Consider the following 27151-nt stretch of genomic DNA (forward strand, 5'->3'; position numbering starts at 1 on the left):
TGCATTTTGACCAGATGCGTCGGCGTAGAAGTGTTGATGCAGTTTCCCGCCGCAGCGTGCCCAGGTGAGCAGCAGCACTCGGTCATTGCTCCTCTGGGGCAGGCTGGGCGCGCTGCGGTGGAAAGTTGCATCCTCACTTATACACTGAGGGATCCGATTAAGATGCACCCAAGGAGGCTTTGAAGTCTGCATTCCAGGTTGGGGAGACGGATGCTTAGATCCCACGCGTCCTTCCTTGCTGTCCCACGATCTGGTTCTCTTCAGGCAGCTGATGTGGTTTCCAAATTCCTGCAGCCTCGTTAAAGATGAGCCATGCTCGGAGCCGGGTGCCAGTAATTGTAGCCATTGTGGTGCCGAGCAGTGCTGGCAGCGGTGTTTGGAGCTGGAGCAGCTGTGGCTTCGCCTTCTCTCCTGGCGCCCTGGCTGCAGGCAGAGGAGCCTGAGGCTGAGGAGCTGTTGCAGGTGGGGACTCTTCTTGGCTTCACAAAGTAAATTCAGAGATTTCCAATGGGAATCCAGGGTGTCAAAAATATTTTCACCTGCCGTAGGTTTTCCGAGTCCTTTGCATCAGAGGAATGGCTGTAGTGTTTTACTGCAGTCCAAAACTCAGTGAAAGCTCAGAGCTGGCATTCTCTGAGGGGGACTCAAGTCCAAAACAGGGAGAACCGCTGTGCGAGACCATCTGCCACGTCAGACAACCAGAGGTCCTGGGCTGGTGTCCCATGCTGGCTCTTTCCGGCATGGACAGACTGGGGCGCTGCCTGAGGGGCAGCTTTTGTGAACCTGTCTGCAGGCCTTTCGCAAGTCCTCCTCTAGCACTGCCTGCCCATCCCATCCCATCCCATCAGCAATGTCTTCATGACACTGTGGGGTCTGTGCACGTAAGGGCTTCCTGAATCCTCACCCGTGTGCAGAGTACGAGAAGATCCCAATCTCTGTGTGGGTCTGGCTGGCAGTGTGGCCCGTAGGCCTGGCACAGGGCTAGCAGGCAGAATACCCCAGCATGCTAGAAAGGGATGACCAGTGTGAGCCCAGAGCCAAACCCTGCCTGCTCAGCAGTGAAACAGGGTAAAGCTCGATGAGTCTATGGTCATTGCTCTTCTCAACCCATCAGAGGCTCAAGAGGCTCTTCTCAACCCATCAGCATTGGCAGCCGTGTCCTGGACAAGTTGTAGTTCAGAGCTCAGTCCTAGCCAGAGGTGCAGGATGAGGTTAAGCCTGTGCCCAGTCGAGCACCATAGGCATCATATTGTCCCCTCCACAGTACACAGGATTTGTGATGCTGGGGAAATCAGTATTTTGCTGTCGTGCAGATGACTCCCTGGTTTTACAGGGAGCTTATTTGGACACCATGACCTGAAACAATGCCTCAGGCAGCAATGCCAGCCATGTCTGAATCTCCCCGTGTTAGCATCTCCATCCAGATTTCTCCTTTCCGGCAGTTTGGTGCATGCCTGAAGAAGCATGATTAATTTTCCTTCCCCAACTCTATGAAAACTGCTGTCACTGGATGCTTTTGTTCTTCTGCAGCCAGGCCAGCCCTGGAGTCAGCCCTCCAGTTAGGAGCTGGTGTTGCAAATCATGCATCCAAACAGGACTTGTGCAGCTAGCTCGGGGCCTTTCACTTCCTGTCCTCGTGTCCTGTCTGCACGTCACCAAAGCCACCATCATGTGGCCCATACGTGTAGCTTAGCAGCTTTGAGCCAAAGAAAGGAAACTTTTCTGCCTGGTACTTGGCTTTCTTGGCTCAAAGCTGCTTTGAGCTTTCACTTCTAACACAGCTGAGCCTGAGTAACTTGCTTCAACTGTTATTACAAGGATCATTTTAGCAGCCGGCAGGGCTCCCCCTTCCTGGCCAGCTGCTCTCTCCAGAGGTGACCTTGCTGCCTCCTCCATCGGTCACTAAATCACACAGAACAGCTCCTTCCTCTGTTCTCCCCATGTGCAGTTTCCTCCCGATGAGTTTTTCATCTCAGTCTTTTGCTATGAGAAAGCGTAAAGCAGAGCCAGAATGAATAGGGAGGCCTCGATCCATCCCATCAGTAAGGCAGTGAAGTGGCACTTCCCGCGCTTCTCCAAATGTCAAGGCTGCTGTTCATTTGGAGGCACTAGAGCATGGAGTCTCATTATAGGGAGGTCAGAGGTGACCTCTTTCCACTTTCCGACTCCTTAGCTTAAAGAATCCCTCTTGATGGATTTTAACCCAGAGAAACACGCGTCCACAACAGTGAGGTTTTTTGCTTGGCTTCCATGTTGTTTCCGTTGCAGCGCCTCTTTGTCCTGAAGGGGGGAAGAAACCTCGGTAGGGAAATTACATGAAGCACAAAAACACTTCATCATGAGAGAGTGCTTCAGCAATGCTTCATTTTGGGCAATTTTGCATGAACTTTTGTCCTCATGCATCTCTTGTTTCCAGGAGTTTGCTGCTCTGCAACAGAGACTTCCTCCTAGCTGAGATGGTTTCACTGGGGGAAGGGAGGAGGTGAATTCTTCTCATAATTCTCCAGCCCCTCAAGTTGTTGGTTTGGGTTTTTTTACAAAGCTGGATCCACTTTCATGGGCATCGTTTCAATGCAGATGCAGAAGCCTCCGTGCCAGCAGATAACTTCCTGCAGATCAGGTAGCAGGATGTCTCGGTGCCAGCATTATCCCTGCAGTTAATTGCAAGCATCTCATTGCTTGCAGAAGGGAGCCCAGCTAAAGGACCTACCTTCACTGGGACAAGGACAGTGCTGCAGCACAGGGCTTGTGGTCCTGTATGAGCCAAGGACCGATCAGGCTGCAGTGATAGGCAGAAAATGCAAGTTCAGTGGCCGGTCCCAGGGTAGGCCTGTCTTTTCTGGTCACCTGGGGTCCCTACAGCAGTGATAGCCTGTTGCAATAAGGAAACACAAGATTAATCTTGTGTGCCTACACAAGGCTAATCTAATGTGCAGTAAGGCATCACTGCCTACATGTGCACAGCAATTGCTGCACAGTCGATTAGTCTAACATGCCATTGTATAGAAATCAGTCCATGAAACTAATGCGCTGAAGCACACATGTAGACACTAATCAGCAAATTGCTTCTAGTCAACCTAAGAAGCAGGGAGACAGGGGCCAGGGCAAATGTCCTGGCTCGGCAGGATGCTGTTTGCCTGCAACGTGGAGATCAGGGCCTGGGACAGCTCTCCCTGCCCTGCAGAGATTGAGACCATTCCCTGAGTTCCCTGCCAGCCTGGGACTGGCACCCAGGGGCACCTGAAGCTCCCCCTTGCTGCTGCAGTGGGACAGAGCATGGCAGGAGCAACCCTGGACTGAATTGCTCCTGTCAGGAGCAAATTTACTCCCGACAGGTGCATGTTCAGATGTGTGCACAGGGCACAGCTTAATGCACCTGAATTCTTGTGCAGAAAATTCATGCGCATTAACTGCATGTGTAGATGTGCCCAGGATTACTTAGATCAACAAAAACGCTGCTTCAGGTTCCTTTGTCCCTGCCAGGGGGGAGGGGATTATGTCAATGCTCATAGGCTGAACATGGTACCAGGGTTTGCATTTGGGCCTGTAAAGAAGGAGTGTGGTTGCTTTTCCCATGTGTAGCGGCAGCTCAGGGATGTCTGCCGGCATCACCATACTCCCTTCCTCGAGAGCAGTCCAGCCAGCAGAACCCGTGTGTTGCCGGAGCTACATCCACGTGGGAGCAGAGGGTGGTTATGCCAGCAAAACTCTGTAGTAGAGACCACACGGTCATTGGGAAGGTGGGAGGGCGCTGAGCTTTGTATCAATGAAGCCCAAACCCAGATCCTTGCAACATGGCACCCAAGTACCTTCAAGAATATGTGGCTGTGACATGTGCCTGGTCCCAGAGTTCACTTAGGAGCCAGTGCACAGGGCTGTTTAGCTTCCTAGCTGGCTGCTGGTCCCAGTGTCAGTGTGGACATGGACTGCCCAGGCCGTGGCCTCCTGTGAGTATTTTAAGGACAAATATCTTCAACGTAAAGGGGTGGTGCAACCTTGTCAAAGCATGTCCTACCCAGCAGGAGTGTGCACTTCAGTTGGGTTTATCTTCATCAAACTCTTCCTCATCACCCAGGGGCTGCTCTGGGGAACACACTGGGAGCTGGCCCATGCTGGAACAAAAGCCTCATCTACATTACACAGTTCTGCCCATGCAGCTTCCCCACAGGCGGGGGGTGAAAGGACTGAGGACCCACGGACCCTGTAGCCAACGCAAGTGTGCTAGCATGCCTGGTGTGGGTGTTGCTCTGCCGGCAGTTCATGCCATTCAGGGCAGCTGTGGTAGCGCTGGCAATGGAAAAATCCCCTGTGCCATACCACTGCCCTCATAGTAAAACACCAGCAGCCCACAGGATAGCTACAGCCTGCGTCAAGTGGTGACAATTGCATGGCTTTGACACAGATGCATTTATGCTATTTTATGTCTTAATTTGGTAAGACCCAGAATTAAAATAACCTGGCCAAACAGGGTTGACGCTGGGTCTAAAACAGCTTTGCTATAGACACGAGGACCTAAAACCTACACCCCCATTGCTATAGATAATGCTCTTAAACTGGTTTAAACCTTGCTTAATTTCATAGATTATAGAGCTGGAAGGGACCACAAAGGATCATCGTGTCAGACCCCCTGCCCCTGGCAGGAAAGAGGACCAAGGTCACATGACCCCAGCCAGGTGACTGTCAAGCCTCCTCTTGAAGACCTCCAAGTTAGGTGATAGCATCACCTCTCCTGGCAGCCCGTTTTAGACTGGCCACCCTTACTGTAAAAAAAACCCTTTTCCTAATGTCTAACCTAAATCTACTCTCCAGTAGTTTAGTGCATCTGTATTTGGGCTTTGTGCTGGCATAGCTCAATGGTAGCTAATGATGTACACGGGAGTCTTGCTGTGGGAGGCTGTACTGGTACAAAACCATCAGTACAGCACTTGACCTGGAAACACTTGTCTCAGTATAAGCTTCAGCAACAAATCCAGACTGGAGAACGACTGCCCGGGCCACAGCACTGCCAAGGAGGAGCTGGGGCACGGTGGAGTATAAGCTGAATATGAGCCAAAAGTTTGTCCTTGTTGCAAAAAAAGGCCAACGGCCTCCTGGGCTGTATGAACAGCAGCATCATTTGCAAATCAAGGGCAGTGATTCCTCTGCTCGTTCAGCATGGGGGAGGCCTTCCCTGGAGTCCTGTGTCCAGTTTTGGGCCCTGCACTTCAAGAAGGATGTGGACAGTTTAGAAAGAGTCCAGTGCAGAGCAAGAAAAATGATCAGGGGTTTGGGAACCAGGACTTGACTTAAAAGAAAGACAGAAAGCATCGGGGTTATTTAGTCTGGAGAAGACTAAAGGGGGGATTTGATAACAGTCTTCAAATCCCTGAAGGGCGATGCTAGAGGAGATGGACGTGGGCTTTTCTCTGTGGCCGTAGGGGACGGGACTAGGAGCAAGAGCCTCAAGCTGCAGCAGGGCAAATAGAGGCTGGGGGTGAGGAGGAGCTTTCTGGCTCGGGGCGGTCGGGCATTGGAACTGGCTGCCTGCGGCTCTTGCGGACGCTCCCGTCTTAGAAACTTTCAAAAGCAAGTTGGACAGACGCTTGGCCAAGCTGGTTTAGTCAGGCATGATCCTGCCTTGAGCAGGGGGCTGGACAGGCGTGACTTTCCCATGATCTTTTTCCTGGTTTCACTTGCGTTGCAGTGGAAGTGGCGTAAGCAGTGGGGATAGAAAGCAATCCTGTTCCTGAATACGAATGCAGCTAAGAGCCGTAGCAGCTCTCTGCGTGGGGAGGGCACAACACCACTCTGCTCGGAAGAAGCCCAACTCCTGCAGCTCTTGTGCCTGTAGCCTGCTCGCCCCGCGCAGCAAGGAGTCGCTCTTCCTAGCTCCGCCTGGCTCGTGCCTGCTTCGGCCCACAGGTTTGCCCTGGCTGCATTGGGCTGAGTCCCCAGGTGTTGACGCAAGCTGCCTCAGTCTGCCTTTGTTCAAACACGGAGCATGGGCTGGGGAGTTGAGCCACAAGCCGTTTGCTTGTAGGGGAGGCCGGGCATTCGCAGACCTCTGGAAAGCCCGTTGTCCTCTGCCTCTTGCCCTTTTCTAACCTGAGGCTTGGTCAGCCATGCAGCACCCTCCCTTCTTGCTCTGGTTGTCTGAGGGACATGGCCCAGCCTTGGGCTTGGAGACGCAAAGCATCTGGCTCCAGTTCCCATAGAGGGCTTCACGGTACAGCATCATTTAAAGGCAATGGCCCACCGGTAGATGTGGATGTAGATGGCCCAGTCTGTCCTGTGGGCTGAACGCCCTGCAGACAAGCTCTGAAGCACTTCAGTAGCACCGGTCCCATTTCCCCAGTGTAGACGTGCCCTGGGATGACAGATACCGGTGCATGTGGGAAGATACAAGAAGGTTGGGAAGCGGTTTCTCTCAGCAGCTGCTGCAATTGAGCTGGCACAGCCCTCCGTGTGCCAGTGCTTAACCCATTTTCATAGTTGTAAAGTGTGTCCTTACACTGAGCTCACATGCAAGATCTGCTGCAAACCTCAATTCCTGAGCTACGGCTCAGCTGCCGCTTACGGCCGCTACCACTGGTCCTCCAGGGCTCTTAGAGGAGAAGGCGGGTGGGAAATTGCATTGCCCACGAGCGTAAGAGCTGCTGAGCTTTCCTTAAGGGGCAAGCGGTGTGCTGGCTCCTTTAAAGAAGAAACGGGGCAGAGTGAGTCGTATTTTCATTTCATCCCTCACATGTTTCTTCCGCTATTGGGGTCTGGGCACATTATTGTCTGTCTGCTGCTGCTGCAATGGTTGATTAGGCCTCCAAAAGCAACAGTCCAAGAACAACCACCACAGCGGTGATGAGTAGAGCAAGTGGCTATAATGTGAGGAGCTGGGACCTGCCCTCACAGAAGCAACAGCCCTGCCCAGGGATGAGACACTTGCCTCCCTTTTGCAGCTTGATGGATAGAGGCCGGGCTCTGGAAGGGAACAAAAAATCTCCTGCAGGATCCTTGCTGTCTGTGCCTCTCCACTGGGGCATCTCCCATCGAGCTGAGGGCTGAGCTGTTTGTGGAAGATGCTTACAGGCAGGGAGCATGGGGCATGAGGACAATGTTGCATGAAACAGCCACATGAAACAGGTCCATGCAGCACACAAAATGTGCTCTTCGTGCATCTGGGAGCAACTGGCATACACCAGACCTTGGTATGGCAGGCAACGAGTGGGGAGGTTCGGCTTCTGCCAGCTCTGGTGAAGGAGGCCTTTCCCCCTCTGCAGAGGCAAGCACCATGGGCATGTCCCTGCTGAGCTGGGAGGCTGTGGAGTGATGAGATGTTTCCTCTCATGGTACCAGTGGTGGAGGCAGAGCAGCACGGAGGACGTGGCTCTAATCCCTAGCCCTTTTCTACTCTCCCCAGCCACCCACCTGACTTCTACCTGCTGCTGCCTGCCTAGCATCAGGGATTACGTACACCAGCAGATTTTAGTGGGACAGCTGCAGCTGCTGCAGGTGAGGGCCAAGATGAGATGCAGGCATGCATAACAGGCTGCCAGTGTAATGAAGACTGAACCTCTAAAGCATGAGCCTCAGAACCAGGTTCCCAGCTGAGCCCCTGAAACCTCCCTGGTGGGGCAGGGCACCACATGGCGCTTCCTGGGGAATTTAAATACAAGCACATGCTTTGGAGGAAAGCTAATGGGTTCCCCCAGAACAGCATCTTGGCAGAAAAAAGTGGATTCAAGACAATGGAAGTGCTACTGGGGACTGGACCAGGGCTGTTACGTGTTGGTTGTTTGTGAGCGTTTCACTGGACCAGCTGTGGGGCTGGGCAAGCTGTTGGATGAGCTGGGCAGAGCAGGCTCAGCTGAATAGCAAAGAAGCAACTCAATGCAAAGAGCCAGCTTACTGGGAACTAGGAGTGAAGAGGTGTGAAGAGGAGCCAATTGAGACCGGCAGAACAGGCAGCTTGATTTAGTGGCAAAGCAAGATCATGCGAAGAGGCAGTCATTACCTGGGAAGCAAAGGGTGATGGTTGGCCATGTTTGCAAGGCTGCAGTGAGCCATAAAGCCACTGCCTATAGTAAGACCAGATTTTTAATTTTTTTTTTTTTTTTTAACCGGGCAGTAGCTGTATGCGTTTCGGTGCCTGGCCCCTTCTTCTGGAGGTGCTTGGAAACTGCCTTTGAGCACAAGGACGATGAGGTCCAAGAGGGAGTGGCTGTTTGTTCTTGCCGGAAAGCTGGCCTGCCTAACTCCTTCCCTGCCCGAGCTCCGTGCAGCCCCCTGAGGCTTCCTGGCTACTTGGGCAGTCGGCTCACCAGCCCAAGCTATGGGCAGCCCAGGAACAATATTTCCCATAGGCGTTTCCAGAGCAGTTTAGCCCTGCAGGTAAAAGGCAGGTGCCTTCTGGTTCCAATCCGCCAGACAAATGCATTTGGTGAACACTGAGGTCTGTAACGGGGGACAGTCTGTGTCCCAGTGGCTGGTGCATGGAGCCAGCCAGCTCTGCGCTGCTCCTGTCTGTAATTGCACGCTCTTGCTACAATTGCCACCTGTCCTCCTCCTCCTGCTGTCAGCTATTGTGCTCACTAATTGATCCATGTCATCAGTTCAAGAACAAGCTCTCTGGGTCTTGTGTACCGCTATGGTACGCAGGATGATAAAAAAAGAAACCTCCTTTAGTTGATCAGAGAATAAGGCAGCATCATGGCATCAAAACATCCTGGGAGGAAGAGCAGCGTGCTTGGAGGGGGGAACTAGCAGTGTTTCAGCTAGTTTAAAAAGGCTCATTGCCAGTTACTTTCCCCCTCTGAACAGCCGGTGCCAGCTGCTGTAACCAGCCGTTCCCTAAACTTGCTGGATCTCAAAGGGGTTGGAGCATGGCAGGGAAGTCTTGGCTTTCAACATGTTCCTGCATGCATGTGACAGCCCCTTATCAGTGTCACCGATGTCATGGCAAGCCATTGCATCACACTGATGCAGTGCTTAGCTGAGCTCTTGTGCGTGGTCAGCTACAGGCCCTGCAAGAGTGCACTTAGCAGCAGATGCAAAAGGTGGGTGTGTAGGGCAGCAGCAGGGAATGAGCCTGGTTGTGCTGCCCTCACCTCTACCCACAAGCAGGGGAGAATCAATGCCTGGTTTTTTTATGTGACAGGCATCAGGACCTGATAGCTGAGGAAACTCGTATCAGTGTCATGAGCACAGTAGGAGAATGCACAAGTCACCTGGCTCAAGTGGCTGCAGCAATTAGACCCCCGTCCTGTGAAGTGTTGAAGCCAAACTACTTGTTGTAACAGGCCCTTTTGGCCGTAACGTCCACAAGCCTGAACAGAAATTGTTCAGAAGACTCAGTTATTCCATTTGGGGAGAGTGGAATCGGTTTTGTCTGTTTTCATATCTGAAATTTTTACTCAGCTTCCAAGCGGCACGAATATGTCCCGGCCAACTCTAGCGCTCCTCGGCATATCGGCAACCGCAATCATTACAGAGCTGACCTGAAGAAGCAAAAAGAGGAGAAAGCAAGCAGGGAGCAGGGAACACCTGCAAACACAAAGGGATGTCAGTAAAAGCATGAATACCGGTCTGCTGTCTCGGGAAACTGGAGAGCAAGCATGAAGTCCCGCACGTCATCTGCCACTTGGGAATCGCCTGCTGAAGCCCTCCTGGTTCCCTACAACCTGACCTTCGCTCAAGGACTGATCCTGCCACTTCGTGCTTTGTTTTTCATGAGGCTGCCTCCTCCTTGCTGCAGCAGCAGGGGCTGCCTCCTGCTGGCAATGTAATAAGCACCCGCTGCAGGCGCTCAGGGTATCTTCCTGGAATCAGCCAGAAGAGGAGAGAATTAAACAGGCAAGCAGAGAAGAACGGAAATCTGAAAAACAGCAACCCCAGCCAGCGTGCGCTGCGCTTCATTACGGAGAAAGGGGAGGTATGAAACAAACCACACGCTCCCCCCGCCCAAGCCTGCCATCAGCCAGCCTCTAGAGAACACCAGCGGGAAACCTCTTCTCCTGATAGTGTATCCTTTTCTCCAAGAGGGAAAATGAAACAGCTTTGCCTCTGACATAAGGCCCTTCCCTTTGCAGGTCCTGTTTCCTTTGCCCCCATTTCAAAAGGAGCAAACACAGGGCCAAGGACTGCAGGAGCAGGGTTTGACTTCTGTCCTCGAAGACAGGCAAGGCCATTGCCCATTCGAGCTGGGATGTGTTGGTGCTTAAGAGCATTCAGTTTGGGGTTTTCACTTGGGGTGCTGAGATGCTGATCTCCAAAGCCTTGAAGGAACCACACCACAACCATGCCGTTTCTAGGCCAGGCTTTAAAGCAAAGCCAGAAAAAAAAAAGCAAGTAAAAAGCACACACTAGAGCAGCCCACCTGATGCATTACCATCTTTCTTAGCAAGTTGTTGAAGTTAATCGATGTGCAGTTGCAGCTACCTCCTACTTATAATCAGTGAAATGACCAACTCTGCACTGCTGGGATCTCGTAGTTCTGCTCATCAGACCATTCCCTCCCTACCCACAGTTCTCCACCAGGTTGAGACTAAGGGCTTGTCTTCAACAGAAAGCTCCACTTGAAGTTAAATGTTTTAAAACCAAGTTAAACAAGTGCAAATTGCTGTGTGGACATTTGTTTCGGTTTGCAAGAGGCCTCCTTTGGTTTAGCTTGAAAGAGGTTCCCAAGCCCAGCTGCGGTAAGATGCTCAAGATCAAAGTCAGAGCTTCCCAACAGGCAGCCACCCACTGCGGTAAAAACACCTGAAAGCTGATTTCAAAGTTAAACTGGGGCAACGCTCATGTGAACAAGGCCTTAGCCCATAAGCCCCCCAGGAGCCGTTATTCCTGGGAAAGGTTGGTCTCCCTTTTACACTAACGCAGACAAAACTTGTCTGATTTCTGATTCATTTAAAACTAACTTGTTTTGTTTTTTTAATATAAGCATCTCCTTCTATGATTCACAGATGTTTTATAGTAATGCTGCTGAATCCCCCATCTCACCCTTGCGCTCTTCCTTGGGCATTTGCTGCTTTTCACAACAAGGTATTTTAAGCACAGACAAATATTGGAACAAAGAGCAAAGCACACAGGCAAATAGGCCGTCATGATAAGCAGCTCGAGTCAGTAGCTTAACAAAATGTGTGTTTTTTTTAAATTAAGCCTGTCCAATCTCAGCTCTCCACCCTGCAGCTCTCTGAAAGTCAAAGCAAGCTGGGTGAGCTTGGGAGAGAGGCAACTGGTGTGTCCAGCTTCAAAAAGCCTCAACCAAATCAATTAGAAATGACAAGGAGACTCTTGAAAGAACAACAGGGATTGACAGAAAGACAGCTGAAACTTAAAAGCTTGTTCACTCCCTCATTCATCATCCTCTCGCAGAACATCCGTCATGGTTTTCTAGCTAGCATTGTGCCTGCGGAAGTATGTGCTCTGTGCTTTGCAAACCAACTGAGTATAAGACGTTCTTCTTTTATTATCCATCACTGAAAGGCTGCCTCTTCTGAAGCAGAATGCAGCAGCTGCTTGATCAGGAGGCGGTAGCAGCGTAAGTTAACGCTTAGGGCAGGAAGAGAGCCTGTTGCTGCAGTCCGGGGAAGATGAATGAAGTTGCTCAGCTATGCCAGGGTTAAATCTTTACTGTTGTGTCAATTGGTGGTTCTTTCTGAAATCCCCCTGCAAAGGGTAGGACTCCACATTACATCTTACTTGCAGACTGGTACTGCAGCAGGGTCTCAACAACCACTCAAAACAGAGCTGCATGCTGCCTTTCCCTGTAGCTTTTGGGTCCTCCCCACATGGGTTTTCATTTACAGAATTGTCTCAGCCTATCCCTGCTTTAGCTGAAGGAGATCAGACTTTTAAAAACATACTGCCTACAGCCCACAGTGAGTGTATTTTTAGTGCCCAGTCTCCCATTCTGGACTGAGAGCGTTAATAAATCAAGGCAACGTGCCATCTCTCTCGGTAGCGACAGGAAATTAAACATCTTGGCACATGCACCTCTCCAGGCTGAAGAAATCCAGCAGCTTTTCCGCTCTTTCTGGAGGAGGAGCTCTTCTGTGACGGACCCAAAGCAGCAGACATCAATGCTTTTCCATGAGGAATTTTGGCAGCAAGTGGGTGGAGGACCTGCTGTGGCTTCCCGTGAAGTTGTCAGACTTTCTGCTTTTCCTTCCACAGCGTGGATGCAGCTCTGCTCCTGTTATCTGCAGGCTGAGCTTCACTGAAGTGAGCTAGTTAATCCCCCCACTTTCCCATCCAACTTCAAAATGATGTGCCCCTCAAACCGCCCACCCCTCCATTTGCTGCCTGTAGATAACTGTTCGGCAGTAGGCATGCAATTTACTCTTTGCCAACTGGCCCCAGCAGTTGATTTAAAAAGCCATTTCCTGGCAACTGTAGCTCTACTAGGGTTCACCACTGCTTGTCCCTTGCTGTGTGCAAGGTGTTCCAGTGATGAATGAAATGGGCCTGTGATTGATTTTCAAGTAAGAACAGCAGCAAAAAAACAGAATGAGATGGGCTTATTTTTCCTTTCAGGGAAGAGCATGAAGACTTTCCCTGTATTCAGTGAGTTATGCCCACAGCCATCTTCTCTCTCTTTGTATGGTCTCCTAGTCCCATTAGGAAGTTAAAGCATCTCTACTTCGGCATCGCCAATCTGAACCCACTCATTTCAAACAGAAACTCTAGAAGCAATATTTAAAGGGCTGGTTACTTTATGGAGCTGCTTTCCCAGGCCAGTGGCTTGATTTCCTGAAGCTGACACACACTTTGTATGGGAGAGGAGCTAAGGAACGTGCCATTGAAATGGAAACACATGTGGAGGAGTTATGTGCTCACTTGCCTCATTTCAAGCACAGTCCCACCTGGCTTGTTTGAGATCTTGCAAGCCCGCTCAACCCCCCGCATCTCTCTTGCACATCTTCTAGCTTTGAAGTGGCTTATGCCATATTATTCCAATTTTAAGTCAACCCCACCGTTTAAGGTTCAGTTTCAAGAAAACTGGTTTCCCCCACTTCCTAGAAGTCAATAACTGCAGGTGAAGTCCTTGAACTGCTATTGCTCTTGCCAGCTCCCACAGGAGAACCAAATCACCAGAGAGGACCCAAGGGATAAAGGCACTAAACATATATTAATTCATATTAGGTGTTGTTTGTACATATAGAGATGCTGCATGTATAAACCTTCTCCATAGGTTTGTCTGCAGCTTCATTGTCCCTCTCACCTTGACTTTATCTAGGTGCAAGCGAGAGGGAACGGATTCAAATGTTATGTGGTTACATGTTGTAAACAGGCTCCAACATCACAGGTCAGCCTTGCATATACACACAGAGCATAATAAAAATGTTATGGTTGCCTTGGAGGAACACCAGAACAGCCTGGCATCAGGAACAGCGTTGTGAATATTCACTTAGCCAGACAGGCCGCTGACTGGGGGGGGGGGCCCACGCAAGTGCTTTAATAGAAGAGGCATCGCATTAGTTTGATGCAGCTTGCCCAACATCCGTCTAGATTTCACGCTTCGGCAGTGCTTTTTTGACACTTTTACTTAATAGCCGATTCAATCAGCTATTAGATAAAGGCACCAAAAAGCCTCGCTGAAGTGTGTAATTTATACAAACGTTGGGCCAGCTGGGTCAAACTGATGCAATGCTTCTTCTGGGCATGCGTTGAGCTTGGCACAGGGATGTGCCAAAATTAAAATAAAGTGCTGGGGTTCCCCCCCTCTATGTGTAAGCAGTCATAGTGACCATGACAGCTTAGTGGTGAGGGCACTCACCTAAGGCATCCCATGGTCCAGTCCCTGCTCCTATATTTCATACCCAGTGTCACTGCATCAACAGGAGATGGAGCATCCCACAGAGCGCACTGCATCGTGGGAGTTGGGGCACTCTCCTGGGGGAGCGGGGAGATGTAGATTTGAGTCTCCTCCTTAGGCAGAGGATAGATTTGCACTTAGGTAACACACCACATAAAAGAACCACATTGTTCCTGTAGAGAAAAGCAGTAAAGGGTAACAGGTTAGCAGGGAGAAGTGGTGGATGGAAATGTTTTCAATACAAATAACCAGCAAGGTTTACCTACAGTGAAGGCAACATCTATTTTGTCAGCTTTGAAAAAGAGAAACTTGGGCAGCGCAGGAAGCCCTAAGGTCCAGAATTCAATCCTTCCCCGCTTTGCCTTCCACAAGCTGCTGTTCCTTTTTTAAAACCTCAGCCATATACACTTTGTGCCTTTCACATATAAACCCACCTTAGTCCTGACATTTCAACTACTGGCTTCATTCTGCAGCTGAGGTACTTTTATATGATTCTATAAAGTTAGTTTCATCCAGTTTTCAGACGATCCAGCTGCCCTGCCATTATAGTTCAGGACTGTTCCCTACAGAAGCACACCAAAGCAAAGGCTCAGACACTCCTATTTGATATCAGCACCACATGTCCCAGAGCAGAGGAAGTTTTAGGATCAAGGATGCCACAGGCACAGAAGACAAGTGACTGAGCACAGGATTCCAAGAGTCACCTTCCCTGACAGCATTTAGGTTGATCGCTCAGCCTTGCTCACTGAAGCGCCAACTTTCACCAAGGCTATTTGTCTTACTGCAAGGAAGGACGCGGGAGCCTGCGGCAGGGTCAGAGCTTCATAATCAGAACAATAATACAATACATTTGGGGGAAAAGAAGGCAACAATTCTTTATTAAATTCATAACGTGTGACAAATGCATACATACAAACAGGTCTGATTAGCATGGAGGCTCTGGGGGATATTCATGGCACTAGGACCAAACAAGACCTACAGTGAATAGCTGATATCACGCCACTCAAATGTCTAGAGTCCCTCTGGTGGTTTTACTGCACAGCCTAGACTTATGCTCAATATTCCAAAGTCTGCCCCTTCCTCAACTACAATAGCTCTACAAGATGAGCTGCCTTTGCCTATACCAAGAACAGATGGCAGTGGAGTACCAGGCAGTGCAGTTTCAATCACTGCGGGAGCTGCAAGAGGAGGAGGAAGCAAATTGTTAAAAAAAACCCAAAAAACAAAAACTAACCACAGTCCCCTCAAAGCAGGGAGGACAATTTTGCAGCCTCAAAAGCTGGCTAGAGAACTCAGGTGGCGCCAACTGCCTTTGAAAGGTCCTGAGGTATGATCCAGCTAACTTAAGAAATCATTATTAATAACCCTCAGCTACACCACTGGTAAAATAAAGCGAGGCTTAAGCATGTGAGAAGAGCAACCCAAAGGGGAACCCTCAATAAAGCACCAAAATTAAAACCACCTCCATGACAGGATCATCTGGAGGAGCAGATAGGAATGAGGTGCAGACTCCCCTTCTCATCGTTTTGAGCCTGTCTCCAAGCATATCAATCAGACCAGGTGTCAGAAGGGGAATGGGCAGTGGAGAACCAGCTCCTTTCCTTGCCATAACTAGCCTCCCTGCCCAGGGCTGCATGGAGGAAAAGCTACATAGTTTAGTCTTCTTTGGGTGGCCTCCACCAGCAGTTCTGCCCATGGCCATAGTCATCGGTACTGGATGTTCTTTTTGCCATTTGATGATTAGAGCTACAGTTCAGGTATTTTCAATTTAAAAATGCTGTGTGTGCATATACATGAAGCACTGCATCTTAGGAGACATTATTAAGAAGAGGGTGTTCCACCTTACCTAATGAAGGCCACTAGGACCCTACTCAAACTAGCCAGTAGCATGGATTAAATTCCAGGGGAAATTCTACTTTAAGGAGCTTTCAGACATGCACTGAAATCACAGCTCTGCCAGAATGAGAGGGTAGGGAATGGAGGCCAATTCGCTAATGACATCTGGTAAATCCAGAACAGGACCCATTTTGTCTCCATGTGCACACCCATAACAGTTTCCTATGGGTGGGAAGAGAAGGGCAGGGGAAACCTGGCCTTATCCTGGCACTACAAGAGACATTTTTAAAAAGACATTTTAAAGAACTCAATCCCTCTTCATGCACAGTGAAGCATTTGAATATTTTCAGCCAAGTTGAAAACGAGAGTTTCCTGTTTACCTGCCAAGGTTCCAGCTCAGCCCTTTTGGTTCTCCCCATGAGAACAGCTGGCACAAACAGCTAGCATGGCAGGGAGCTTCATTCCTTAGTTTAAGTGTTAGTGACGCATGCATTTTAATAATGATTTGACTCCTTAGCCAGTCTTTGTATTTATTTTCAGCAAGCACTTCAGTTAATCTAAGGGAGAGTACTCACTCACAAGCTACCATGCTAGTGGTCTGTCCAACTGGTGTTAGACTTTACCCTCGGCCAGAGCAGTCAGCCACCACCAAGCAGCATGGAGTAAACGAGTGATACAGAAAGTTCTAATTAAACCACTGTAATAGCAATTTCCAGTCTCTGGGCCAAGGTCCAGACAAAGCCCAACAGGGTTGGAAATGCTGGCCACACTGATCATGAACATCCTTGTCAATCAACAACTGAAGGGGCAGAGCAAGCCTTGCTTCCTGGGTTCTTCTGTAAGGGTATTCACAGCTGTAGAGAAACGGTGGAAGAGGACTGGCCAGGAAAAGATACACCTGGAAACTCCCCTATAGAGCACCAGTGCTCAGACTCTCTGTCCTTATGCCCTCCAGACCATGTCAAACTGCCCACAGAGCAGATGAAGCCTGTGGAGGGGGGGGTCATCTGACCTGCAGAGTTTCTTGTGGATTGAACCACTCATGTCCATGGACCAGACTCAGCCCACATGGTTTTCTGCTGCAGCTGCCGGACTCTGCAGCAGCACCAGCATGACTCTGGAACCCAGACGATTAATGCCGCTACTGCTTGTACCCCACCCCCGTTTACCCACCACTGGACTTGAGGGATTTAGTCACTGTTTGCAAATCGGTAGCAAGAAAAAAGGGGAGCGAGTGGCATTCCTGGTTCTGGAGGTGTGCTAATACAGCAGCTCCAGGGATTAGTGTTGTTGCTGTCGCAACTGCCTGATGGTCACCCAGTCCATGAGAAGCCCCACAGACCAGATCTGGCCAATGGGGCCACATGGCTTTGACACCCCTGCTTTAGACCATGCCAGCCAAGTTTGCACCGATGCTACTGAAAGGATACAAATATAAAAACAAAGGTTTTACAGAACAATAGATTTTGAGGTTTCTTGTTAAAATTACTATACAAATAAATAAAGATATTACTGCTTTACATACAGCCTCTGGGGAAATGGGAAGTAGTCAAGATGTGTTCTAGCTAGTGTCCCTTGGGGTCCAGCTGATCATTCAGCGAGAATGCCAATGCACCGGCTAGCAGGCAGGCATCCTGACCAGCAAACACAGGAGCTGTAGGGGAAGCAAATAAGAATTGCAAGGACACTATCACTAGGCCTCTCAGTCAGAGATTGCAATTAAAGCAGAGTGCCAAGGACAGAGAACCCTGATTTGAGATTACATTTTAGCAAGGAGATTCAATTTCAATTCTCTCTCACATCAGTGACAACCAAAAGCTGATTCAGTGGTTTGAAATCAAATCCTAGGATACAACTTCCCACATCTCTGACACACCATTGTCCTGGTTCAGAATGCAGGCCTAAAATTGCACAAGCAGAGCAGCAGAGTTACCAGCTCACCTAACAGAACAGAAAGTTGTGTAGGGCTTTTGGGAAAGCTTACCCAGCTACTGGTGCACCTGCTCTTCAGAGCAAGGACTAGAGTCTCCAGGCAAATTTACTTCCAGGGCATTACAGTTACCAAGGAAAGGTCAGATTTGTGATCTTCAACAGCCATCTCACTTATTATCTTAGCCAGTGATGCCCAACCTTTTTGCCCTGTGGGCTGGATGGACAGCGCCAAGTCCAGCTGCTTTCTGGAACTGGTTGGTGGGCTCGATCTAGGACATGGGGCTGGTGTGGCAGGACCCATCTAACTGCAGGGGGGTACACAGTCTGAACCTGATCTGTCTGTTGGGGGAGTGGGGGGTGCCTAGGGAGTGGGCTGGACCCAACCCAGATCTGTATGGGGCAGGATTGGGGGAGGAAAGCCCTGATTCAGATGTTGGAGGTGAGGGAGAGGGTGAGGCAGAACAGCCCTGGTACAGACACATGGGTCAGGGGGAGCTAGGGAGCACCCCGACCTGATCTGAACATGTGGAGGCAGGCCCAGCCCTGACCCCACTATGTGCCAATGGCCCAGGCAGAGCTGGACTCCGACACACGGAGCTTCCGCTGCTCCCCAGCTACCAGTTCTTCTGCCCCATGGGGACTCCCACAAGCTGGATATCATGGCTCTGTGAGCTGGAGGTTGAGCACCCCAATCTTAACTGCTGCACAAGAGAAGCTCTGTCAGGTTACCAGGCTGGCCAGTCAGTGGTTCTGATGGGCATTCCATTTACTCACACCATAAGTTTAGGTTGAGGGTTTCAGGCTGGGGAAGGAGCCATTTTCTGGCCTTTTGAAGTTTGGAGTCACTTGGTTATAAAAAAGTAAAAATTAAATCAGCTAATATTTCTACAGTATTACTCTGTCAGCAAGAACAGTTTTAGGCTCGTTGGAAAAACAAGCAGCAATTAGAAAATGACAGTAATTGGGCGTGATCAAAATGCAAGATAATGTTTTGATCATTGCCACTATTAGCTACCACCTGCTTCCTTGTTAGCGTGCACAAAACACCCGACAACCAGAATTCCTGAAGACTGTGTGGCATACCCTCCAGTGTTTAGGAGAGCTGCTAGAATAGCTTAAGAATAACATGCAAGAATTGGGACAAAAAAACCAAACAAACCAATGCCGGGCACCTAAAGTTACACACCTAACAAGAAGCCTTATTTTTCAAAGGGTGCAGTAATGACACAGGATTGATTCTAGCAGATTCTATTGCAGGATGGAGGCCTCATACAATCCTAAGAGCCTCTGGGCATTACGAAGAGCCTCTAGGCATTGGATCAGAAGAAGTCTCATGAAATTTAATACGGACAAGTGCACAGTCCTAAACTTAGGATTGAACAATCCCAAGCACCGGTACAGGCTGGGGACCACCTGGCTCAGCAGCAGCATTGCAGAAAAGGACCTGGGGGTCACAGTGGACAAGAAGCTGAATAGGAGCCAAGAAGGCTAACGGTTGCATTGGTACGAGCATTGCCACGAAATCAAGGGCAGCGATTCTTCCCATCTATCTGGCACAATGTGTCCAGTTTTGGGTCCTCCACTACAGAAAGGACAACTTGGAGAGAGTCCAGTGGAGGGCAACAAAAGGGGTGAGGGAGATGGGGAACATGACTTGTGAGGAGAGGCTGAGGGAACTGGGTTTATTTAGTCTGGAGAAGAGAAGAGAAGACCGAGGGGGATTGAATAGCAGCCTTCACCTCCCTGCAGGATTGTTCAAAGAGGAGGGAGCTGGACTGTTCTCAATGGGGGCAGATGACAGAGCAAGGAGCAATGGGTTCAAGCTGCAGCAAGGGAAGTTGAGGTCAGATATCAGGAAAAACTCTCACAAGGAGGGTGGTGAAACATTGGAACAGGCTCCCCAGAGAGGTTGGGGAATCTCTATCCTTGGAGGTTTTTAAGACTTGGGTAGACAAAGCTTTGGGATGGTCCTGCTTGAAGCAGGGAATTGGACTGGATGTGACCTCCTGAGTTCCTTTCCAACCCCCATTTTCTATTATTAACACAGTACAGTAACATTTTTCATTATAGGATCTGGATTCAATGCGACTAGCATGCAGGACAGCACCACATACCAGTGTTCAGCGTGTACTTTTACTAGGAAAATACATGGTACCCAATACAACGGCTTTGTCTACACTAGAATTTTATCATTACCTGGTTAATGATATTAAAAAGGCCCACCGCAGGTACACATACACATATGCTTCAAATGGTGCTGGAGAGCTGGCCTGATTTCTCAAATGAGATATGATTAGGTTAACCACCACCGTGTCTGTGCGAACGTGCGTCCATGCATATGTGTGCATGGGGGTGGGGAGGGCCCAACAGTCCTATAAATGTAATAACACAACTAATGGGGAGTGTGAGCTGGGCACCGGAACAGATAGATTGCCGTCTATTGTTCCTACCACTATCATTAAATTTTCAGTAAAAAGAGATTACTTTGACAGCACTTTCTCAGCTTCAGTTCCATTGCTAGGACGTGTAATAACTTGATGCCATTCACGGGGCTATACGCTAAAAAGAACCCAAGTTATTCCTTCTGTAGAAGAGCTGCTCAGACACTGGATTCTTCCCAAGCTGACTACACCCTTCAAACACATTAGGGACTGCTACAGGTTGTATTTCATTTAGAAGACTCTGGTGTGAAACTCACCTGATTATCCATTGCTGCTATGAGCCAGAGCGTTGGCGCTTTTTCCCATAGGAGATTCGCCTGATTCGGACTTCAAGTTGGAAGGCATCCAATCTTTCCTTTGGGTTAAAAGCCAACATATCGTGAAGGAGTCTGCAGAGGTCATCAGGTATAGACTTCTTGTTCTTCAGAGGGATTTGCAGTTTCATACTGGGATTCTCCAGCAGTGCCTCTCCAACTGGAATAAGCTCCTTGCCTTGGCAGATGTAGGTTCCTAGGCAGAGTATGGAAAGAAAGACAAGTTAAATATGGGAAAAAGAGTCCCTACAAAACATGCCAATCTACACCATCCACACCAAATCTAATTTGTTACAGGAAAGTTAGCTGTACAAAATCTAGTTTCAGAGCTCTAGCATACAAACATAGAAAAGTAGAGCTGGAAGGGACCTCTGGACATCATCCAGTCCAACCCCATTCTTTAGGCAGGACCACACCTACGCAAACCATCCCCCACATATCCTTGTCTAACCTAAAACTGCAACCAATTCTGTTGCACAACTACAGGGTATATCACCCAGATGCCAAAAACACTAACCTGCCCCAAGTAAAGTGAGGGGGAATGAGAGCTATCAGCATGCCATGTTGTGTTGTTACAATGCACGAGTATATAAGAATGCAGGGTAGATTTGTTTCATACAGACTAACTAAAATTATATCTGGTTATATTAGATCAGTGATTCTTACCTTCTTCAGAAACAAACTACAGCACGCCCCCCTCCCGCCCCCAACCGCCTTTGGAAAATATCTTTGTTTTCACTCAGTTTTTGACTGCAGAAAGATACTGGAGCAATTTTTCTGTTGCAAAGAACTGAAAAAGACCATGACAGGGCAGAATGTTTTTAACACTGTGGATTCCTAATGGAAACCTCTGGCTTTATCTTGTGAATCCTGGCTGCACACTTACATGCTAAAGTTGTACGGTACCTTTGAAAGGATCTCAAGGCACCCCAGTGAGAATCACTGTATTAGATTATCTATTTGGTTAGCTGATAAGGTGCAAATCTGCCCTGCCTTCTACTTGGCTTCAGATTAAGGTGGATTACTTTGTTTCTAAAACGCATGACGTGCCAGAGGGCCATGTTCCCTACTACAGGAGAAGGTGAAAACCCCCTCAATCTGTACCATCTTGATCATGGGGTAAATGCTGCCAAGCTAGGTGCTATAAGACACTGACCTCAACAAGAGGTATACTATCAAACCGAAGTCAAGAATGGAGAAAAGGGGAACAGATTTTATGCCTACACTGCTTTGCTGTCAGTCGTTCAAAAGGAACACTTACAAATGAAATAAGGTATTGGAATGAACCTCCCCCATTTCACTGTGTATCAATTAATTTTACCCCTCCAGCAGAGCTGGAAACTCTAGGAATGAAATTAAGGTCACATTTGATTCAAGTGATCTGGAAAAGAGTTAAACAACTGAATCCTTATCTGCTCAGTTAAGTCAAACAAGTTTTAATAAAAATGGCAGTATGTGCCATTTACCTTTGGCCAGTTCCTTCTCAGCAAGATTAGGGACAGGAAATGTAAATTTGCTCCTGGTAATCTAAATAATTTCACTGGTTGCTTAAACTGATTAGTTGGATTGCAGACAGTAAAAACCCCCTCTGCTCATCCAAGCTGATCGGCCTTTGAACTGAGCAAAGAATTAATGTTTCAGAGGCAGCGACTGATCTGTAAACAGGGAAGGTTGAACATGCAAGCTCCTTATCTCAAGTTGGTGCATGGCTATTTTAATGAACTCAGGCTATATCCCAGTCCCCGCTCCAAAACATTTGCTGTTTCTGTAGCCAAGAACTCAAACATGTTTTTACTGTTTAGCATTTAATAAAGGAAATGGGCTCAGTTCTTATTTCCATTACATTTTGAAAATGAAAAAAAAAAAACCCCCAAAAACCTGAACAGCAATTCAGCTACCTTTGACAGGATCCTGTATCAGGATTTCAAATACCGGTAATTTATAATTTTAGTCATTTAGGAAAAAAAAAAAAGTGTGAATATCACCTATATTAGGCCCCCTTGGCCACATCCAGACAAGTGCGGATGTGCCGTATGCAGCTCCACACACCGCACTTATAGGAAAGCCCCGTGCTACTACCTCACAGCATGGGGGGTGGGGGTGTTGACCCCAGAAGAGTCCGGAGTCAAAAAAAAACCCACGCCAAAAAAAAAAAAAAAACCCGGGTACACACATGGCAGCAGCAAGTGCCACCCAAAACCAGAGCTTCGCCAGCCAGAGCAACACTTCAGCTGTCAACCAAGCTCCCAGCTGCAGGAGCACTGTGGCGTGCAGCCCTCCTCAGGCCTCCAGATAAGGCTGGTGGGGTCAGCAGCCTCCTCTACCACATCTGGGCTAACCTGCCTCATGCCAGAGTGTGTGGGGCATGGGTATTCCCCGGGGACAAGTAGCAGCACAAGGTCTTCTCTAGTTACTATAGCCATTTGCAAGACTGGCATTCTGTTCTCACAGTGGAAAAATCCATCTTGGGATAGGCGTTCCTGAATCCACTCAGTGCAAAGATGAAGCCTATCATAGCTTATACATAAAGGCATCTCCTCAGGGCCCATCAAATTATGCATACCCTGCTGTCCCCACCTTCTCTCCTGGTACAACATTCAGCTACAGTGCTGAAAATGACCTATATATAGGTTCTGCTTCATAATTTGATTTCTGGGAATGTCCTTACGACCCTCTGGCCCTTCAAATATACCAGCAAAGTGATACACACACAACTCTAGTTCAATGGTCTTATGTCTAGGTAAAGCATGTTTCTAATGTTAGGGCAGATGCTGGCAGAGAGTCTCCAAACAGGATGTACACTATAAAAGCTGTTGAATCCTGCCTACAGAACATGAATATAATGCAGTTGTCTCACCAATGGAGGTAGATTCGGAAGGGAATGCTGCTAAACCTGCCAGTTTAGGCTGGGTTTTGTTTCTGGCATTATTGCATAGAAGCCAGTCTCATTTTGGCAGAGAACTTGCTCCTCTTTTGCCCCCATACTCCCAAGGTGAAACAAAGCCTGCAAGTTCTGTTCCAGCCTTTATGGTCACAAGAAGTTTTGGGAAAAGTTACAAGGATAATTCTTAGAAAATATTTTTGTTTTAAAGGGTAAAGAGCAATCTCCACATCTTAGTTTTAAAACATCAAGGCCTCGAAGTCCTGGAAAAGCAGGCAGAAGGTAAGGAAAAGGTGGGATGGCCTCACAGATTTCTTGCAACACCCTGGCAGGGCACAAAAGAGTGGCAACTTCCAGAAGGAGGCACCTGCAAGACCACACCAGCAGAGTCATGGATTCATAGACGCTAGGGTTGGAATGGACCTCAAAAGGGTCAGAGTCTGATCCCCTGCCAGTGGCACAAAAAAAGTCCTGGGGTCATGTGACCCCAGCCAGGTGCTTGCACAGTCTCCTCTTGATGAGTTGAAGGTAGGGGAGGGGACCACCTCCCTTGGAAGCCCATTCCAGATTCTGGCAACCCTAACCGTGAAGAAGTTCTTTCTGATGTCCAACCTAAACCTACTCTTCATCAGTTTGCGGCTGTTGTTTCTGGCTATTCCAAGTCAGACCAGTGCCCAAGACTCCTCAGGAGTTACAGGATCCTTTGGGGTCCTGGAAAAGGATCTGTGATCAGGACTCAGTGATGGCAGTAAAGAAAATGCTCTCACCAAGCAATTCCTTCTGAGTGTCCCCATCCCTGAAGGTGATCCTCTCCACCATAGCCCAGAAAATGATCCCGAGGGCAAAGATATCAGCTTTGGCAGTATAGTGACCTTCCCACACCTCTGGTGCCATGTAGAAGTTTGACCCGCAGGCTGAGGAGAAGCGATGCTGGTTCACATTCACTTTTCCTTGGCACACCTTACTCAGGCCAAAGTCTGCTACCTGTGGACCAGAACATGAGAGGTCACCATTATTAGCAGTAACATTCAAACAGAGCAGGCAAGGAGAGAAGAGAAGCAGTAAGTTGGTAGGTTGATTCATTAGCACCAATAGGTTTTGCTTTAGCTACCAACGAGCTTACAAACATGGTTTATAGTGCAATTTGTTCATTTCGGGTGACCCAGTGACTATATCTCTCAATAGCTTTGGATGTCAACCCTTGCAAAACAATTATCTTCAGTTTCTTTCAGCTAGTGCTCCGTTCCACCCTACTGTCTGCATGACTTCCTAAGAATGAGAGTAGCAGCAAGTCATTATCTCTGAGGAAAGTCTCCCCTGATGATCTACTTGGATCCATCCACATCCAGCAATGCCGTGTCTAAGGTATTGTGAATACAGGCATGAACACAGCGGAACAGCAACAGCTACTTGCTGTATGTGGAGGAACACATCTTAACACTCTCATATTACCTGCTACTATCTGTTCTGACTGGCTAAGTCAGTGTTTTGTTAGTGCTCCCAACCGTTTCAGCTGATGGGAAGGATGACTGGTGCCAAATTGGTCTACGGGCCAGATTCAGCACAGTGCTAGCCCAGCTAGGGCCCAGTACAGACATGCAGAAATAGCCTGGTGAGGCCCAATCCAGTTGTGTGGGATCAGCCTCCACCAGGCCACTGCAACAGGGATGTGTCCACTTGTTCTTCAGGAAGCAGCCACTTCCTGGTACATGCACGTCCCTGAGGTGGGAATTTTGGGGGTCTCAGCATCGCCCACCTGCTGGCTCTGAGCAATTACAGGTACCAGGAGGGCAATGGCAGGAAAACTGGTACCTGAGCAATCCCCGATGCAGAGTTTCCCCAAGTGGCAAAGTTCAAGTGCTGTGGCTGCCCTTCAGCCCCCACTTACTTCCCCTGCAGGATCCCCCACGTCCAGAGAGAGGGAGCCAGGGCCGGGCAGCGAGTCCAGCATCCAGGTCCAGGAGCACAGCAGGGAAAGACGGCAGAGACTGCTCGCTCTGACAATCTAGCCACATAGGAATGGCCCAGCCAGGGCTGATGCCACATGGCTGAATCGGGCTCTGGCCAAGCTGTTGCTGCATGACTGGATCAGGACCTGGCTCAATTCAGCAGCGTGGAAACATGTCCTGATCCTTCCATACAGGGCCAGCACGGCAGGCTTGGACACATGGCAGCAGGGGCTGCAGTAGTATTAACTGCCACTCCCCCACCACCAGATTTCCAGACTTATGGAGAGCCTTGTGGGCCAGATCTAGCCCTCAGGCCAGGGGGTTAGCACCCCTGGTTTAAACCATATGGTTGCTGCTGAGAGCGGAGCCCCTGGTGTAGATGCGGCTCTGCTGGCCTAAAGGCACTTCTATTTCCAGGGTTAAACCAGTTTGCCCAAGCCTTTGCCAGCAGAGTCGCAGCCACTCTGGACACTCTGCCAGCACTGGTATGGTGACTACAGCTCAATCTTTGCGTGGGCCACGGCCAGCATAGCTACGCCAGCAGAACTCTGTAATGTCGACAGGACCACGGAGTCAAGCGTAATGTGCATGCTCCAAAGCTGAAAACATTACAGGTTTCCCTCACCAACCACGGTTTCGAGTATCCATGCTTAATATTCTGCACACCATTTTGGCTACCATGGTATACTGTTTTGAGTAACCACGGTTTTCTGTGGACGTGCATCAACCTGCCACCTGCCATTTTCCCCCATAAGCCTTTTGTCTTGCCAACCACGGGAACTTTCAGGAACCTAACCCCAGCCGTTGGTGAGGGAAACCTGTAAACCTACAGTGGCAGACCTACTTAGCCTTTTGCTAACTACTACAAATCCCTCAGGATTTGGACTTTATCAGAAAACTGTAGGAGCGACCAGCCCTGCCACTAAGCTACTCTTCTCAGCATCACTGAGAACTGCCGCTCTGAAGTCTTCATTTTAAACTACAGCAGCAGCCCAGCGAAGCAAACGAAATCTCTGGCTTCTAAAAAAGCAAGTCATGCTGGAGGCTGCAATAATTGGAAGTGTTGAGAATTAAAACCAGAAAGGGAAGATATTGCTTAATTTTCTTTTTCCGGGGTTTAATTTCAGGGACTAGTAGCAGCTTTTAGTCAATATTAGTGGTTAAAAGCTGAACTAATCCTAACCTCTCCCTTCCCCTCCCTCCCCCTCAAGGGGCAACGGCTGCTCCGACTCTCAGCAAAATTTGGACTCTCTGAAACAAAACACTGCTGTTCCCCACGTCCAAGTGGCGCTGCCGCGCGATACACACTGTCGGCAGCAAGGACTCCCGTCTCACCTTCACCACGGGGCCGCCGGGGCTGTGGGAGATGAGGATGTTGTCGGACTTCAAGTCTCGGTGCACGATCTGGTTCCTGTGCAGGAATGCCACGGCACCGCTCAGCTGCTGCATGAAGCTGTTGTTGAGCTGGGCGTCGGGGCCGCGCGACAGCAGGTACTCGTTCATGTTCCCGCCGTCGCAGAACTCCATCACAAACCACAGGAAGCAAGCCGCCCGCGGGTCCATGCACCGCCGCCCCTTCAGGCAGGTCTCGATGAGCAGCAGGTGGTGGTCCGACTTGCGGTAGTGGCGGCTGATGGGCTGGAAGACCTGCCCGCTCTGCAAGACGCACTCCTCCAGCTGGATCACGTTCTCGTGCCGCTTCTGGACATTTTGCAGCGCCCAGAACTCCTGCAGAGCCAGCTCCACGTTTTCGGGCACGTTGCAGTGCATCCTTTTCACTGCCACTTTGCTTCTTGTTTGGTTGGCCACCGCCTCGTAAACCACCCCGTAACTCCCCCGGCCGACTTCACGCACGATGCTGTATTTGGCTTCGGCAGCCATCGCCCAGGGCAGGGAGAAATCCTTAATTTTATGTCTTCGGACTCACACCAGACCCTAAAAGGGAGGGGGAAAGGAAGGAGGGGAGACACAATTATTTGGAGAACGGAGCACACCAGCCTTGCACGCGT

General features: G+C 49.2%; 1 protein-coding gene and 1 long non-coding RNA gene across 2 annotated transcripts; one reads left to right on the top strand and one right to left on the bottom strand.

Moving 5' to 3' along the window:
- The first annotated feature begins 452 nt into the window (after positions 1–452).
- On the top strand, positions 453–15893 carry LOC109311537. Its single transcript, XR_002101532.1, has 3 exons — positions 453–462; positions 7750–7758; positions 15804–15893. It is a non-coding gene; the product is annotated as an uncharacterized LOC109311537 (long non-coding RNA).
- A 1299-nt stretch (positions 15894–17192) lies between these two features.
- On the bottom strand, positions 17193–27072 carry LOC109311535 (serine/threonine-protein kinase PDIK1L-like). The gene is made up of 4 exons (XM_019537219.1): positions 26478–27072; positions 23961–24177; positions 20256–20508; positions 17193–17279 (listed from the first exon to the last, which is right to left on the bottom strand). Exons 1-3 carry the CDS (start codon positions 27021–27023, stop codon positions 20273–20275), a joined length of 999 nt encoding a protein of 332 aa, XP_019392764.1. The 5' UTR covers positions 27024–27072; the 3' UTR covers positions 17193–17279; positions 20256–20272.
- Positions 27073–27151: the final 79 nt, after the last annotated feature.

Source organism: Crocodylus porosus, unplaced genomic scaffold (genome assembly GCF_001723895.1).
Source record: "Crocodylus porosus isolate Cpor-Errol unplaced genomic scaffold, CroPor_comp1, whole genome shotgun sequence".
NCBI classification, from domain to species: domain Eukaryota; kingdom Metazoa; phylum Chordata; order Crocodylia; family Crocodylidae; genus Crocodylus; species Crocodylus porosus.